At 44.9% G+C, this 17,643-nt stretch overlaps 1 protein-coding gene across 3 annotated transcripts in view; it reads right to left on the bottom strand.

The window, feature by feature from the left end:
* The window catches only part of LOC135520429 (glutamate receptor ionotropic, kainate 2), a 237,227-nt gene that overhangs the window by 46,641 nt on the left and 172,943 nt on the right, over positions 1–17,643 (bottom strand). For all 3 annotated transcript variants that reach the window (XM_064945988.1, XM_064945990.1, XM_064945989.1), the window contains exons 13-14: positions 13,221–13,339; positions 10,090–10,307 (exon numbers count right to left, since the gene is read on the bottom strand). In XM_064945988.1, the coding sequence (XP_064802060.1) occupies positions 10,090–10,307; positions 13,221–13,339 (337 nt within the window). The remainder of the gene's footprint in view (positions 1–10,089; positions 10,308–13,220; positions 13,340–17,643) is intronic.

Raw genomic sequence — 17,643 nt, 5'->3', positions numbered from 1 at the left:
ATCACTGTCTATACTATAGGAGAGCAAGGTCAGGATCACTGTCTATACTATAGGAGAGCAAGGTCAGGATCACTGTCTATACTATAGGAGAGCAAGGTCAGGATCACTGTCTATACTATAGGAGAGCATGGTCAGGATCACTGTCTATACTATAGGAGAGCATGGTCAGGATCACTGTCTATACTATAGGAGAGCATGGTCAGGATCACTGTCTATACTATAGGAGAGCATGGTCAGGATCACTGTCTATACTATAGGAGTGCAAGGTCAGGATCACTGTCTATACTGTAGGGGAGCATGGTCAGGATCACTGTCTATACTATAGGGTTTCATGGTCAGGATCACTGTCTATACTGTAGGATAGCTTGGTTCTCTACTGTCTGTATTGTAGGATATATTTGTTCAGTACTGCCTGAATTGTTGGATTGCTTAATAAGTACCACTGTCTGTATTGCAGAAGAGCTTTGTTCAAGACTGGTGAGTCATCAGTACCAATGAACTCACTGCTGACTCCTGGAGAGTCCTCAAGTGCTCAGCGACAACTGTCCTCAACATCAGTACTCTGAGCTTTTTTGCTGAAATAGAAAAATATATGGAATGGAGAGAGAAATAGTGACAATAAAAATGATAACTGATATTTTTTTATGAAATCAGGATAGACAGGGTGAAAGAGAGAGCAAGGGATGGAGAGAGAGAAACATGGGGAGTGGAGGCAAGGTTAGAGGAATGGGAGAGCTGGACATAGATTTAATCTAATACTGGAATACCCCCACACAACACATTTTCAAAAACCGATGATGCCAGTATCAGGGCTGTTAAATAGAGAGAGATTGAAAAAAGAGAGACGGTTCCACAAACAGAGGGGCAGAAAGCATTGAAGGGCAGAGGGAGTTCAGGTAAGAGTGGCTATATGGAGAGGAGAGGCTAGTGAAGGGCAGAGGGAGTTCAGGTAAGACTGGCTATATGGAGAGGAGAGGCTAGTGAAGGGCAGAGGGAGTTCAGGTAAGACTGGCTATATGGAGAGGAGAGGCTAGTGAAGGGCAGAGGGAGTTCAGGTAAGACTGGCTATATGGAGAGGAGAGGCTAGTGAAGGGCAGAGGGAGTTCAGGTAAGACTGGCTGTATGGGGAGGAGAGGCTAGTGAAGGGCAGAGGGAGTTCAGGTAAGACTGGCTGTATGGAGAGGAGAGGCTAGTGAAGGGCAGAGGGAGTTCAGGTAAGACTGGCTATATGGAGAGGAGAGTCTAGTGAAGGGCAGAGGGAGTTCAGGTAAGACTGGCTGTATGGGGAGGAGAGGCTAGTGAAGGGCAGAGGGAGTTCAGGTAAGACTGGCTATATGGAGAGGAGAGGCTAGTGAAGGGCAGAGGGAGTTCAGGTAAGACTGGCTGTATGGAAAGGAGAGGCTAGTGAAGGGCAGAGGGAGTTCAGGTAAGACTGGCTGTATGGAGAGGAGAGGCTAGTGAAGGGCAGAGGGAGTTCAGGTAAGACTGGCTGTATGGGGAGGAGAGGCTAGTGAAGGGCAGAGGGAGTTCAGGTAAGACTGGCTATATGGAGAGGAGAGGCTAGTGAAGGGCAGAGGGAGTTCAGGTAAGACTGGCTGTATGGAGAGGAGAGTCTAGTGAAGGGCAGAGGGAGTTCAGGTAAGACTGGCTGTATGGGGAGGAGAGGCTAGTGAAGGGCAGAGGGAGTTCAGGTAAGACTGGCTGTATGGAGAGGAGAGGCTAGTGAAGGGCAGAGGGAGTTCAGGTAAGACTGGCTGTATGGAGAGGAGAGGCTAGTGAAGGGCAGAGGGAGTTCAGGTAAGACTGGCTGTATGGAGAGGAGAGGCTAGTGAAGGGCAGAGGGGGTTCAGGTAAGACTGGCTGTATGGAGAGGAGAAGCAAATGAAGGGCAGAGGGAGTTCAGGTAAGACTGGCTGTATGGAGAGGAGAGGCTAGTGAAGGGCAGAGGGAGTTCAGGTAAGACGGGCTGTATGGAGAGGAGAGGCAAATGAAGGTCAGAGGGAGTTCAAGTAAGACTGGCTGTATGGAGAGGAGAGTCTAGTGAAGGGCAGAGGGAGTTCAGGTAAGACTGGCTGTATGGGGAGGAGAGGCTGGTGAAGGGCAGAGGGAGTTCAGGTAAGACTGGCTGTATGGGGAGGAGAGTCTAGTGAAGGGCAGAGGGAGTTCAGGTAAGACTGGCTGTATGGAGAGGAGAGGCTGGTGAAGGGCAGAATGAGTTCAGGTAAGACTGGCTGTGCTTTGCTCAGCAAAAACCCTCACTGCAGATGGGTTAGATGTCTGCATGGAATGGACCGGAGAGGCTCGTGAATGGGCAGAGCCTAAAATACACACACACACACACACACACACACACACACACACACACACACACACACACACACACACACACACACACACACACACACACACACACACACACACACACACACACACACACACACACACACACAGAAACTAGCCAGGAGAGGAGCCACAGAACCCAATCTGCCTCTCTGCTAGCTAAATCACAATGCTTTTGATGTGATGGGGCTGGCTGGGACGTATGTGACAGATACCAGGATGCTTCAAAGCAAAGATGAACTGTACTATGGAGGCAACCAACACAAAAGAGAAGAGGGAAGTGTCTCATCTCAGTCAGGGTTCTGGGAGTTGTGGGCTAGCATAACCCAGAGAGCCAGGCCATCCTGAGAGGCAGTGGTTCGACTGAAGGCTAGATACAGCATCACCCTCTGGACTGGAGGAAAGTATTAGAGACTCTACATTTGAACCAGAGGGAAACAGTGTGAAGTCGAGGCTTAATCATCCAACTCTTGTCTTTTTTTACGGCTTTCCAAACAATCTTAGAAAAAATTGGTGCAATCTAGAGCCTAAAAGGATTCTTCGGCTAGACCCATAGGATAACCCTTCGAATAACCCTTTTTTGGTTCCATGTCGAACCCATTCCACAGAGGGTTCTACATGGAACCCCAAAAGAGAGAGCTTGTGTAGAAACCATCCCTTTACTATTTGTTAAGTATAATTGTTAATATTAAACAAAACAGCTAAACATGTTAATTTCCCTCTCACACTCAAAATGTTTCCACATGGAACCAAAAGGGGTTATCCCTGGAGTCAAAAAGGGTTGTCCTTGGAACCAAATAGGGTTGTGCAAGAAGAAGCAAGGGAGAAAATAAAAGTCTGACAGGAAATCATCTTGGGTTCAAATTAGCTGAATTGTGAGGGTAGATTGTGGAAGGTGAATTACAGTATCATTGCTGTGATGATACAGTAGGGGAATCCAGCTGAACCGAAGGAATGTAGCAACATACTATACAGCACAGGCCTGTCGGCTGAGGAACGTGAACAACACCCACCCTCCTCCTCCTCCTCCTTCCCTTCTATTGCTCTTTTCTTCCTACTGTCTTCCCTTGATGTTCCCTCGATCACTCTCCTCTCCTCTCTTCCTGCAGGTATCACTCTCATCATCTCAATAAACCCTTTCTGCTTTTCTCTTTAAATCATTATTCCGGTGTTGCCATACTCTCCTCCTTGACGGCCGTCTTACAGCTAATGTAGAACTACTCAGCCCCATAACCAAGGGCGATCTCGCTCCTCATCACTGGCGTAGGGTTTACATAAGTGAGGTGAAATAATAGCATTGCCAGGGTCCTTAATAGGACGTGATATGTTAGGTAGCGGTGTGTGCTTTTTGAATAATTCAGTGGTATTGTAACGGGAGTCTGTCGAGGATGGATAGAATGGCGTGGCTGGAAAACTGAGAAAAGAGGAGTGAGAGATGTGCATTTCAGACGCTTCAGATAGTTACCCCATGCTGGCATTTTCAGAATCAGCCACCATTAGCCATGTATTTTTCCAGAACAAGTCCGAGTCAATATTACTCAAAGATTATTTTTTTTCCCTGTTGTTGAATAGTGAAAAGGACTCATATGTGTTTACCGACTGGACGCATGGGGAGATAGTAGCTCTGTTTTGTACCGTCAAAACTATGATTATATGTAGAAGCCAGACAACATAGTTTAAATTAAGCTTCTGAAATCGTTAGATCAATATATCCTCAGGCAGAGAGTGAGCGGTCAGTTATACACAACAGCGAACCAATCTGTGAGTAAAGTGACGCAGAGACTGAAACCCAACAAGCCATGGCTTCCCTTCGAGGAAAAGACAAAGAACAACATAGAGATGCAAATGAGAGCAACGAACAGCTGAAAAATATCCCGGAAAACATAGCTAAAATGATCTAAATGCTCACCAAAACAAACAAACTGTTACAATCTGTTGTTTAAAAAGCAGATTTGCTTGAAACGAAAGTAGTCTTTCGTGTCAGATATGCATATACAGGGCAGCAGCATGGATGAACAAGACAACAAAATTGGCCTTCTGGAAACAAAGGTGCAAACTTTAGAAGATGAACTGGATCAGCTAGAAAACAGATTGTGAGAAAATATTATGAGAATATTGTCCCTACCAGAAGACGAGGAAAAAGGGGACATTTCTATCTACCCAATCAAGCTGATATTGGAGGAGCTTGGCCTGACTGTATCTGGAGCAATGCCATCGGATCTACAGAGTTCAAAACTGCCTGTGGAGGCAAAGTCAACATAAGAAGTGTTCGTTGGGAGCTTCATGAAATGGGTTTCTATAGCCGAGCAGCTGCACACAGGCCTAAGATCTACATGAGCAATGCCAAGCATCGGCTGGAGTGGTGTAAAGCTTGCAGCCATTGGAGCAGTGGAAACGTGTTCTCTGGAGTGATGAATCACGCTTCAACATCTAGCAGTCTGACAGACTAATCTAGGTTTGGCGGATGCCAGGCAAACGCTACCTTTCTCAATGCATACAGTAGTGCCAGCTGTGGGTAGTGCCACTGTGATGTGGGAGGAATAATGGTCTGGGCGGTTTTTCATGGTAAGGGAGAGGTCCCTGCAGGTCGCCGCAGCCCGTCTGGTGTTCAACCTTCCCAAGTTCTCTCACGTCACCCCGCTCCTCCGCTCTCTCCACTGGCTTCCAGTTGAAGCTCGCATCCGCTACAAGACCATGGTGCTTGCCTACGGAGCTGTGAGGGGAACGGCACCGCAGTACCTCCAGGCTCTGATCAGGCCCTACACCCAAACAAGGGCACTGCGTTCATCCACCTCTGGCCTGCTCGCCTCCCTACCACTGAGGAAGTACAGTTCCCGCTCAGCCCAGTCAAAACTGTTCGCTGCTCTGGCCCCCCAATGGTGGAACAAACTCCCTCACGACGCCATGACAGCGGAGTCAATCACCACCTTCCGGAGACACCTGAAACCCCACCTCTTCAAGGAATACCTAGGATAGGATAAGTAATCCTTCTCACCCCCCCCTTAAATGATTTAGATGCACTATTGTAAAGTGGCTGTTCCACTGGATGTCAGAAGGTGAATTCACCAATTTGTAAGTCGCTCTGGATAAGAGCGTCTGCTAAATGACTTAAATGTAAATGTAATGTAAAATGTCCCTTAGATCCAGTGAAGGGAAATCTTAACTCCACAGCATGCAATGACATTCTAGACGATTCTTTGCTTCCAACTTTGTGAAAACAGTTTGGGGAAGGCCCTTTCCTGTTTTGGCATGACAATGCCCACGTGCACAATGCGAGGTCCATTCAGAAATGGTTTGTCGAGAATGGTGTGGAAGAATTTGACTGGCCTGCATAGTGCCCTGACCCCAACCCCATCAAACAACTTTGGAATGAATTGGAAAGCAGACTGCGAGCCAGGCCTAACATCAGTGCCCAACCTCACTAATGCTCTTGTGGCTCTTGTCCCCGCAGCAATGTTCCAACATCTAGTGGAAAGCCTTCCCAGAAGAGTGGAGGCTGTTATAGCAGCAAAGGGGGACAAACAAAAATATTAATGCCCATGATTTTGTAATGTTCGGCAAGCAGGTGTCCACATGCTTTTGGTCATGTAGTATCACTGGTTAATATTGAAAACTCAATGCCCCCTTTGCTAAAAATGGAATTATACAAAAATAAATAAATAAATAAATTAACGTGCAAAAAAATAATAATAATGGCACAAAAACGGACCACAAAAAATATGAAATACTTAGAAAGCCTAATAACTGACAACAAAGTACAAATATATAAAGATAACTGTATTCCATTAGTCAACAATATGAAAGCAGATCTAATTAAATGGAATAGTCTTCCCATAAATCTTACAGGCATGGCTGGCAAAGCGTTTGTATCTATTTTCGGAAATACCAATTACTAAGACATTTCTTTTTAAAGTATACTCGGTCTTAAAAATACTGTATACAGGCAAATACATTCATAGAATACAAAGGAACGATTTACATCTTCTTAATTCGGATGGTGGTTTTAACCTTCCAGACATGGAATTGTATCAACTCGCCACCCAAGGCTTTTACATGTGACATGTAGTTAAATGGACTAAAGAGGAACAATTGAAGATTGAAGATGTTTGTGCTCATCCCCAGAATCTTTTTACATGTCTATTGTCAAAGGATAAAGCTAAATGTTCTATTAACAACTTCATAGTTAAGAACATTATAACAACATGGAAGAAAATGAAGCGTATTCTACAAGAACCAATACCACTTACTAAAAACACAACCTTATGGAACAATCCTTGGATAGTTTTTCAAAATTCACCAATAAATTGGTCCACATGGAAAACTAAAGGCACAGAAAGTGTAAATGACTTGGTTAAAGGAAATACATGTCATTCCGTGACAGAATTCAAAAGTAATTTTGGACTGACCAATGTAGTTTCAAATCCATGCAACGTAGAAGTTACATATCACAAAATATTGAATTTAAATATCTTGGACAGCAGAGCAGCCTTGAAGGAGTATTATTTGTGCCAGAACATGATGTTCATCATGGTAGGGAAGACAAAACCTTGCAGAGAGCATATCCAACTCACAATCTCTTAGAAAAAATATTTAAAAAAAATGATGTTGGCATAAGATGGAGGGAAAGTTGGAGCATAACTAACAAAATTACAGTTAACAAAAATGCATGCTTAATTCAGTATAAATTAATGTATCGAATGTAAGAGAGAAAATTCAAAAATTCTACAGCACAACAGCAGAGTCACGTCTGAAGTGTAAAACTAATAATGACTCAATAATCAATACTTTCTGGGACCGCTATAAGGTTCCGGAAGTTGTGTGCGGAGCTACAAATTTTGCTCTCGGAAGTATTACAATCAAACTTTTAATCCGTTTGTCTGCATATTTCAAGACATGGCATATGGGGGTGTAGTGAGATACCCGATGGGTTGGATGATTCTCTTCTCATCACGCATCTTGAAAAAAGGTATACAAAAACGTGGAAATCAATCAATTTGCCATCATTAACAAAATGGAAATCTAAATGTATTATTTAAATATTGAAAGTGCTTGACCTATAAAGAGACACAAAATGGTGCAGTTTTAGGCCGCGTGGCGAAAGTGATGATGGAGATGGGGGTGTGTGCTAGTGAGTCTGGGTAGGAGGGTGTAGTTGATGGAGTGGGGGTGTGTGATAGTGGGTCTGGGTAGGGGGGGTGTAGTTGATGGAGATGGGGGTGTGTGCAAGTGGGTCTGGGTAGGGGGGGTGTAGTTGATGGAGATGGGGGTGTGTGCTATAGTGGGTCTGGGTAGGAGGGTGTAGTTGATGGAGTGGGGGTGTGTGCAAGTGGGTCTGGGTAGGAGGGTGTAGTTGGTGGAGTGGGGGTGTGTGATAGTGGGTCTGGGTAGGGGGGTGTAGTTGATGGAGATGGGGGTGTGTGCTAGTGGGTCTGGGTAGGGGGGTGTAGTTGATGGAGATGGGGGTGTGTGCTAGTGGGTCTGGGTAGGGGGTGTAGTTGATGGAGATGGAGGTGTGTGCTAGTGGGTCTGGGTAGGAGGGTGTAGTTGATGGAAATGGAGGTGTGTGCTTGTGGGTCTGGGTATGGGGGTGTAGTTGATGGAGATGGGGGTGTGTGCTTGTGAGTCTGGGTCAGGGGGATGTAGTTGATGGAGATGGAGGTGTGTGATAGTGGGTCTGGGTAGTGGGGATGTAGTTGATGGAGAGGGGGGAGTGTCTTAGTGGGTCTGGGTTTGGGGAATGTAGTTTATGTTTGTATGATGTTGTCATTTGTATGTGTATGTTTTGTATTGTTTATAAAAGAAAATAACTTATATCTTAAAAAATATATTTTAAAAAAAGCAATAAGGACCGACGATGGCCATCTGAATGTCTACAGTACGGAGAACAACGCTGAATCGATGAGGACTCAATAATTTTGGTCAAAACATCCATCTATCCATCAATCCATCAATCAATCAATCAAACAGTAACCTCGGTCTATGAGGGGACACTAGAATCATGCCTTTCAGAGAAATGGTCATTCAGTCGGCTCCTCTACATCTGTAGATATAATCCATCTGATGACCAGATGACTCTAAACTTCACACAGTGAAAGAGATTGTTTGACCTCCTGTGCCACTCTTCTGACGCACAAGCTAAAATCTGAAATATTTTGGATGTTGGCAACAAACAAAAATCAAACTGAAAAATCATTAAAGCAAAACAAAATATTGTTCAAATCAAATCCAATTGTATTTGTTACATGCGCCGAATACAACAGGTCGAAAAATTTCACTGCAAGATACCTGTTGTATTCAGCGCATGTAACAAATACAATTGGATTTGATTTGAACAATACTTTGCTTTATTTTAATTATTTTTCAATTACATTTCCCATTGTTGCAATGGGATGTCAGCATAAGTAACATTCTCCACCAGAACAGACTGTATGCGCTCCCTTATGCCAACTGTTGTTTTCAGTCATTTGTTACGGAATGGTAAAAATACTGTTTAAAGATTCGCTGTCACCGTGCCATATTAGCTACAGTAATTAACTGGTGTGTGTGTGTGTGTGTGTGTGTGTTTGCATGCACATAAATATGTATATCTGTTAATTAAAGAGAGAGAGAGTATGCATGTGTTTTCATGTGTATGTGTCTTTTGAGAATGTGTTCACACACCACACATACACACACACACACACCCCACACATAAAAAGGTTATAGAAATGAAGTGTGAAAATAAAGAAACACCAGAAGCCATAAAGATCCATTGCAGCAGCCTGGGAGAGACAGATTTTCCCTCCATCTGGCATAGAGCTGTCCGTGCATCGCGGCGGTGTGGATACGATACGAGAGACAAACAGTGCAGAATAATCAGAGAGACACAGCAGGGACATCTTGTGCATAGAGAATACTGTAGAATACCCTAAAACACTACTGGCTTAATAAGATAGCCTTGATATGCTGCAGTGATTCCACATGATCAACCACTGAGGGGATTGGAGAGGAGAGATCTGGAGAGAATGAACGCATAGAAAGGCTATACTTTATTATAAACCGGGTGGTTCGAGTCATGAATGCTGATTGGCTGAAAGCCATGGTATCTCAGACATTATACCACGGGTATACGGGTTATTTTTACTGTTATAACTACGCTGGTAACCAGTTTATAACAGCAATAAGGCACCCCAGGGGTGTGTGATATATGGCCAATATACCACGGCTAAGGGCTGTGTCCAGGCACCAGGCACTCCGCATTGCGTCGTGTTAAGAACAGCACTTAGCCGTGGTATATTGGCCATATACCAAACCTCCTTGGGCCTTATTGCTTAAATATGCAGTACTGTAGCTGTAAAACACGCTGCAGCCAATTTCACAGGCAGCACGAAATACAGCTGTAACCCAACCCATGACAACATGTTATACGTTCAAATCTTTATTCCGGAACACTCCATTCTATTGTCCCGGGAATATCTAGCTATCACAGATTTACTGTGGACGTAACAGCTATGCGTGGCTTTACAGTTGAACTAGAGTTCTACAGATTCATTTGAGCTCTTTGACAATTCATCTGAAATGCATTTACATTTGCCTCTATTCTCTAACCATGTGTCCTTTAGTGGTGCAACACTGTATGATTTGGTGGACTGATTGATGTATCCTTGTACAGTAGATGCACAAATACATGGAGTGATTGCTTGATGGCCTGGTTGATAGATGAATAGACTGATAGATGGCCAGTATTGCTCCATGCCCTATGTGACCCACCTTGAAGAAGGTCATGGTGGATCCTTCCTCCACCACTCCATACTCTATCCTGGTCTGCTTGGCCAGGTCGTCAGCTGAGTCGATGGGCGACTCCATCCTCTCCACAGTGAGGAAGGCAGCCAGGTTGGCCGTGTAGGAGGAGATGATTATCAGGGTGAAGAACCACCAGATGCCTCCTACGATCCTGGTGGACAGGGCTTTGGGCATTAACTCAGAGCCTGGTCGGGGGCGAGAGGAGAGGAGCAGAGAGAGGGGTCAGCCCCGGCAGGGTCCTGGAGCCAAGAGGAGAGACCCAGCAGCAACCACCAGAGGACCAGGGCCAGCCCAGACCTCGGCATCCCGCCGGGTCACAGACAACACGCACATGCACACACACTCGCACGCACGCACAAACGCACATACACGCACACACACCCTGGGCATCTAGGGCGGCAATGCATGGTTGGCCCTGTGATGCGCATCCGGCCACATGGTGGCAGTTTGAATCAGGCTTTTACTGTGTGGTCTGGCTGCATATTATTTTAGCTTTCACTCACACTGGAGCAAACTGTTGATACACCAAAGCTTCTCCTCTTTTGAATCCCTAGATGGTTGATTTACATGTGACTCAAAATGTCTCCATGTAGATGGTTAGTTTCCAGGCTATATGCTATTCAGAACTTTTGCCTTTTAGTGTGTTCTTGAGGAGGGGCCTGTGTGAGTGGGTGGAGTGAGGTCTTCCTCTGGGGGCGTTGATTGAGGTCTGACTGTGCAGCGAGAAGATCATTCTCCTCAAGTAGCAATTTAAAGCTGCGATCTCGCACATTCTCTCAAAGGCGATGAACTGTGAGAAAGATAGGAGTATAAGAACTCCACTTCTCTCCTTAGGTGCGACTCAATCTCCCACTCATCTCACTCTGCCTCTGCAGTGCCTCTTATAACATTCTCCCAGTCCGGGCAGTGAGCCGTCACTCAGGGAGAAATATGGTGAGAGAAAAGAGACCTGACAACCAGTCCAGTAACATCTGAATTCATGCCCAAAGCCCTGTCCACCAGAGAGAGAGAGAGAGAGAGAGAGAGAGAGAGAGAGAAAGAGAGAGAGAGAGAAAGAGACAGAGAGAGCACTGTGGAGGGGAACAAAGAGAGACACACTGCACTCAACCCGCTCCGCACATCCACCCTCACATCTTCTCACCCCCCACTCTTACATGTCTCTTCCCATATCTCCTCTCACTCTCCCTGATAATCCTCACCCCCCCACCCACCCACCCCCACCAGCCAGACACACAGTGTAACATGATTCAACAGCCACACCATCATTACCCAGGATGCCTTGCAAACCACACTGCTCATTGGTCAAAGCACTCAGGAAAAAAGACAAACTCAGAAAAGACACAGTAGAGACACATGACATGACCAGGAAAAACAGAGACAGCTTTGTGTTCCAGTGGAACAACACTGTCTACCAGCTCAGAGACCTTACCCCGTTGAGGCCATTCAACTCTATGTGACACACCGACCGCCCGGGAGCGGAGCGAGTCAGAGCCAAAGCAACTGAACCTGGTTGGGGCTGACTGTCATGTACCCAAGGTAACGTCATGTCCAAACTGCACATCCCACAGTTTTCTGGGGGCGGGGCCAAGCCGCGGGAGCAGGGGAGCCTCTCTACAGTGTAGGCCAGTGTGGTCATCACACAGACGCCATGCAGGCAGGCACAGTGTGCTCCTCTGTCTCAGTCTCGTCCCCTAAAACCCTTCTGCCCTACAGCCACATCTTCTCAACTACAGGACTTAACACTGTTACATTGACAGTTACAGTATATTCTACAGCATACTTTACTACATCAGATACCCTGACAGACCCTTGACACAGTTATGAAAACATTCTAGCAAGCTCTAGAATATCCATTACACATTTAACACGGCCCATACAGGAGCTAACATTTATCAAGCCATGATGCATCTTTAACCTGTGCAATATGTAGAATTGCCTAACACAAATACAAAGGGGAAAAACCTACCCAAATGGGTAACTTCATTATACCCACCTGCACAAGGTGGATTAGAGTCCCAAGAGATCTAACCGTAACATTTTGTCAATTTCAATGTGTAATTTTTCTTAAAACTCACTCTTACAAATCACAGTATACAAATCTACAACAATTATACCTGCAAAATAATCACTCAATCAACTTCATTTAAATGAAGGCTTGCATGCTAACTCATTGCATGCAACCAGCCATCAACAACGGCCAGGAAAAAAATGTTGTCCAAAAGATACATATCTGGACAGAACTTTGCTTAGGAAAGTCAGTCCCCTCTATGTTCCATTCCATGGTCCAGATCAGATGCAGGGCAGACCCAGGCCGTTTTAACCATGCTGCAGACCTTCCTGTCGTCATCGCTACAGTACCGTAACTAACGCAACTTTCAAATATGTTGCATTACTCAGAGAAGGTAAAAAAATATGTATTACAAAATGCAACATATCTGGTCTTGGCATGCAGTCTCAGTCGATATTACAAGTCTAAATGAAATCATTCCATTTCATTTAATGTGATGCCGTACCGCAGTTCCTTTTTTTTTTTTGCTTTTCTCAATCTAAAGACGCAGACACTAGTTGAGAAGATATGGCATCGGTTTGGCAGAAGGAAACAAAACCAGACTGAGGCAGGCTAAGAGACAGCACACTGTTTTAACTCTCATTCTCATTCTCTCAACTCTCTCTGCACCTCGCTCTTTACCTTCTGGCACATGGGGGATAGGACTTACCTGTTCTGGAACCTGTTCGGGAAGGGAGGGAGGCAGGTGGGGTGGGGTTGGGGACAGAGGAGAGGTACAGTAGATGGGAGATAGGAGAGGGTGGGAGATGATGCATGAACAGGGAGGAAAAGGCTTGGCTATCCTATCCTCATTCACCAATCAATCAATCAATCAATCAATCACGCTCATCATTCACAATCTCAAGATCTCACCCTGCCAATCCATACCACACTGTGGACAGACAGACGCAACCAAACCAGTCAGTCAGTCTGCTTCCAGCTACATGCACAGAGGCCCCCATGCATGGTCGTGGGCCTGGTTAAGAGCACGTTTGTTCCCCCAGGAAAATAGTGGGCTGTGTGCTAAAGGGGGGCAGGCAGAGGCGTCTACCTTGCTGCATGAGAGCTCCAACTCCGAACCAGAAACTATTTAGCAGGGTGAAATTGTTTTCCACTACATCTGAGTCGGGGTTGCAGGGGTGGGGGTTATACCACTCGTAGGGACTAAACCTGTGGCAATCGACAGAGAACACACACATATACACGTTTATTTCACTTGTGTTCAGCACTAATAGAACAGACAGACAGTGTTACAGACCAGTACTGGCTTGACTTGGCCTATCTGGAGAGATAGGGAAGAGAAACAAAAGTTAGTTAGTCATTGATCACAACAACAAGATGTGATACATTTGCATCTTGATATTGGGAAAATATACCACATATATTGCCCTGCAAGGTAACGCTAGAAATTGTTATTGTACGCTAATATATTTTAGTTGTTGTTAGGACAATTAATCAATTAGAGCTTATGTCGGTTAAATGAACAAAAGCTGAGGAAAATGACATCATCACTTTATATGTCACTCAGGTCTGCTTTGTTATTATCTCTTCAACTGTATCATCTCAACTAGATGACAGATGAAGAATTTAAACAGCCCGTGGGACTATGGAACGTCTTCTCACCACTTGTCAGCCCAAAACACACTGTTCATGTTGACATGCTCATATCAAAGGCAAATTACTCCAGAATTCAATCGATGGGATCAGAAAATAATGTAATTGTCACTTGAGAAAAGCATTAATAATCCTTAATAATAATCTACAGATGGCATTAACATTCAACACATCAAATACATCAAATAGTTCCTTCCCATCACGCCTGCCTGTCTGCCTGCCTGCCTGCTTGCCTGACTGCCTGTCTGTTTGTCTGACTGCCCTTCTGTCTGTCTGCCTGTCTGTCTGACTGCCTGCTCGTCTGACATCCTGCCTGGAGTCTGTCTGTCTGTCTGTCTGTCTGTCTGCCTGCCTGCCTGCCTGCCTGCCTGCCTGCCTGCCTGCCTGCCTGCCTGCCTGCCTGTCTGTCTGCCTGCCTGCCTGCCTGCCTGTCTGACTGCCTGTCTGCCTGACTATCTGTCTGCCTGTCTGTCTGTGCGGTACTCACTCCCACTCACTCCGCTCTGCTTCAGCTTCAGCTCAGCTCACTCCTCAAGCAAAGAGATTTCCCATTTATTCACATTAAATAAAAGTGACATTACATTAGTAAAGGTTGATTGGGCTACAATTAAGCATCCTGACCCCATTTGGTTGTGCTGTAGTTGTGGAATCGTAGGAGCAATATCTTAAGCCAGGCCTCTTTTTTCCCTGGTTGAAGTATATGACTAATCAAATTGAATAGTCGATGGATGTGTTCTGTGGACTTGACTCTCTAGAAACATTTAAACTCCCAAAATTCCAAATTCCACAATAATATCCAATGGAAATGTTTTTGATTTTGCATAAAAATAATTAAACAGTAGACAATCCAGCATGGTTACTTGTCAGGTTGGTATCATTTTTTTCTTGGTGGCTTAGATATAAAGTTATATATTGGTGACAGCTATATATTGCTACATATTGGTGATAGCATTAAGACATATTCCAGTATTGATAATATGACAGCATCAGAACATGCACCAATGTCATGAATAATGGGCTTGGCCAATATAATGTGGTTAGTGCACGCTCCCTATCCCCCATGTCACACTCAAGGGGTTATTCTAGTCCAGCTCCAAGGCCGCTGAACGTCTTTAGATCCCACCATTCCTTGCTTTAACACAATCCTTGGCCCTAAATCAATTTGTCTACTCAATTTGCCCCAGATTTGCTTGCTTGTCAGTTTGCAATTCCAAATTGTGTTCATGTGAACTGTGACCTTGGCAAGACGTATGTGACTAGTGACTGGTGCCCCCGGCTGGACTCCCTTAGTGGAGATCTCTCTGAGCAAAGCCAATTACCACACGCCAGGAACATGCATGAGAACACGGATGAGCCAGCTTGTCATCCTACATCCGTAGCTGGCCTGAGGAGAGGGTGGGGTAAGAGGCAGGGAGTTACCTCACCGCGGTGGGAAAATTAAAACATTCTCATCGCCGTACGACGAGAACCACTAGCAGCAGCTTAACCTGCCTCTGAAGGTGGCGCTGCCCGGCCACTCCGCCAGCCCCATCCCGTTCAGTTAGCTGTCACTTTGATCCAATTACACCGCCCTTACGTTATCTCAGGTCATCAGAGCCGCAGAGGGAGAAATTTTGAGTAAGGTCACCGCTGAGCGGAGAGAGAGGAAGAGGGAGAGGGAGAGGGTGGAGGGCAGACAGGCAGGCAAGAAGGGAACAGCAGCAGAGAAGAAACAATGGCAGGCTTTTATCATTTTATAGGATCATCCTGCAGAAAACTCAACAGATGATATGCCTGATAACACCAATGTCAGGGGAGAAGAATGAACACAGAGAGAGCGCTAGAAAGGGGCTGTTGCAGGTCTCGTCTCTTCAATTCTAAATGACTGGGGAAAAGACAAGGCTCTATATCTCTATAGGCTTTATATGAACCTTCCAAGCATCAACAGCTGGGGCTGTTGACGTAGATTATTCCATACGCCTTGAAAAAATATATTTATATATGTCTGTCTATACACAAACCATGCAACCAATCAGAAAAGCTTCTATTTCCAGGATGATCAAAAATCTATATCTGTAGTGTAGCATTGAGAGGCCGACAAATTGTTTTACATGGGGCTTTTGAGAGCATACTGAGACTCTCATTGTAGTAATGGAGGAGAAATGCAGAAGAGTCTAATTGAAATTCCATTACATCCGTTCCCCTTCTACAAATGTAGATAGAATAAGGGATAGGAAATGTGCCTGTTATACAAGCATGTTGTAACATGTTGCAGTTAACGAAGCAGATGGTGATAGACTGTGTATTGAGCAAATGATGGACTCTGTTTCCCAGTAACACAAACGAACGAGAGACTGTGTTATATTGAGGCAGTCTTCTATCCACCAAGCATGTGACAACAGGATGTAACAATAGACGCAGACCACATAATTAAAAGATTGGCCGACAGAAAGAGAGAGAATCCTGCATAAATGTTTGGGTAAATTGTTGACGATAAGAGAGCTCATTCGCTCCTCTGCAAGTTTTTATCATTTTAAATTTCATTTGATAAGGAGGAGGTAGGAAATTAGATTCCCCAAACTGTAACAAGGCGATAATGCACAGAGATGGTGTGGAGGTGGGAGACTGTTTCAGATGTTTCATTTCATCACCTACATAACAAAGGAAGAAGGAACAGCGTAGGGAAGATATTAGAGGAAAACAACAACAATAACGCCTACCACAACAACAACAACACCTAACACAACAACAACAAAAACAACAACAGCTGGTGATATGAGAAGGGTAACTTATTAAATCATGTGAATATAGTAATGTCGTGGTTTTCCCACTGTATCCTGACAGTGTTTCTAAATATGGCATGTAGATCAGTTTGCCTAGGGGGAGCCTAAACCAGTCCTTATAATGTCACCATACAGCATTCACACACACACACACGCGCGCACGCACACGCACACACACACACGCACGCACGCACGCACGCACACACACACACACACACACACACACACACACACACACACACACACACACACACACACACACACACACACACACACACACACACACACACACACACTAGCATAAACCCCCTCACAAATACAAAGCACACACACACACACTCACACACACACACACACAGATTAGCATAAACCATCCTCACACATACAAAGCACACACACAAGCATACATAGATAAAATGTGTACACACATATATATATGTGCAGTAAGCTTAGTCACCTTTCCAGAGAACGACTGAGATTTGTGCAACTACACTGTACAGTACATGCATGCTAACGAAGCCCTACCATGCCTAGTGTCTAAACAGAGTGAAAGGGACATTTGAACACTTACCCAACAACACTTACTTACTGTGATCATTTAAAAAGATAGGTGCATATTCTGAACCAACTTAGATGCCAGTTGCAGCGTTTTATTCTCTTGTGTGATCATATCGCCAGTAACATTGGAAAACACACGTGTATTAACTGTAAAACTGTTTTGGGTGTACAACTGAAAGAGTTACGCTCCCCCAAAAGTCTTAGAGTTAACATCAACTTTTCTTTGTCTTCTTCTCCAGCGTGCCTCAAATGCCGGCCCTAGTCAGGTGAGAGCAACCAGATCAAGGGGAGAGATACAAGACCATGGTGCTTGTCTATGGAGCAGCAAGAGGAACTGCCCCTCTCTACTTTCAGGCTCTGATGATCAAACCCTACACCCCAACCTGAGTACTCACCCCCCCCCCCCACACACACAAAACATTTTGTGAACTAACACTGGTACTTCCCTTTTTTCCCTCTTACAGGCTCTGACTTTGCTACTTTATTGAATAAAGGCATACATACTACGATTGTGATATGTAGTTGTCCTACCTAGCTATC

This window comes from Oncorhynchus masou, chromosome 29 (genome assembly GCF_036934945.1).
Source record: "Oncorhynchus masou masou isolate Uvic2021 chromosome 29, UVic_Omas_1.1, whole genome shotgun sequence".
In the NCBI taxonomy this organism is placed as follows: Eukaryota; Metazoa; Chordata; class Actinopteri; order Salmoniformes; family Salmonidae; genus Oncorhynchus; species Oncorhynchus masou.
The sequence above is the reverse complement of the archived record's forward strand: the minus strand, read 5'-3'. Positions and strand labels throughout refer to the sequence as shown.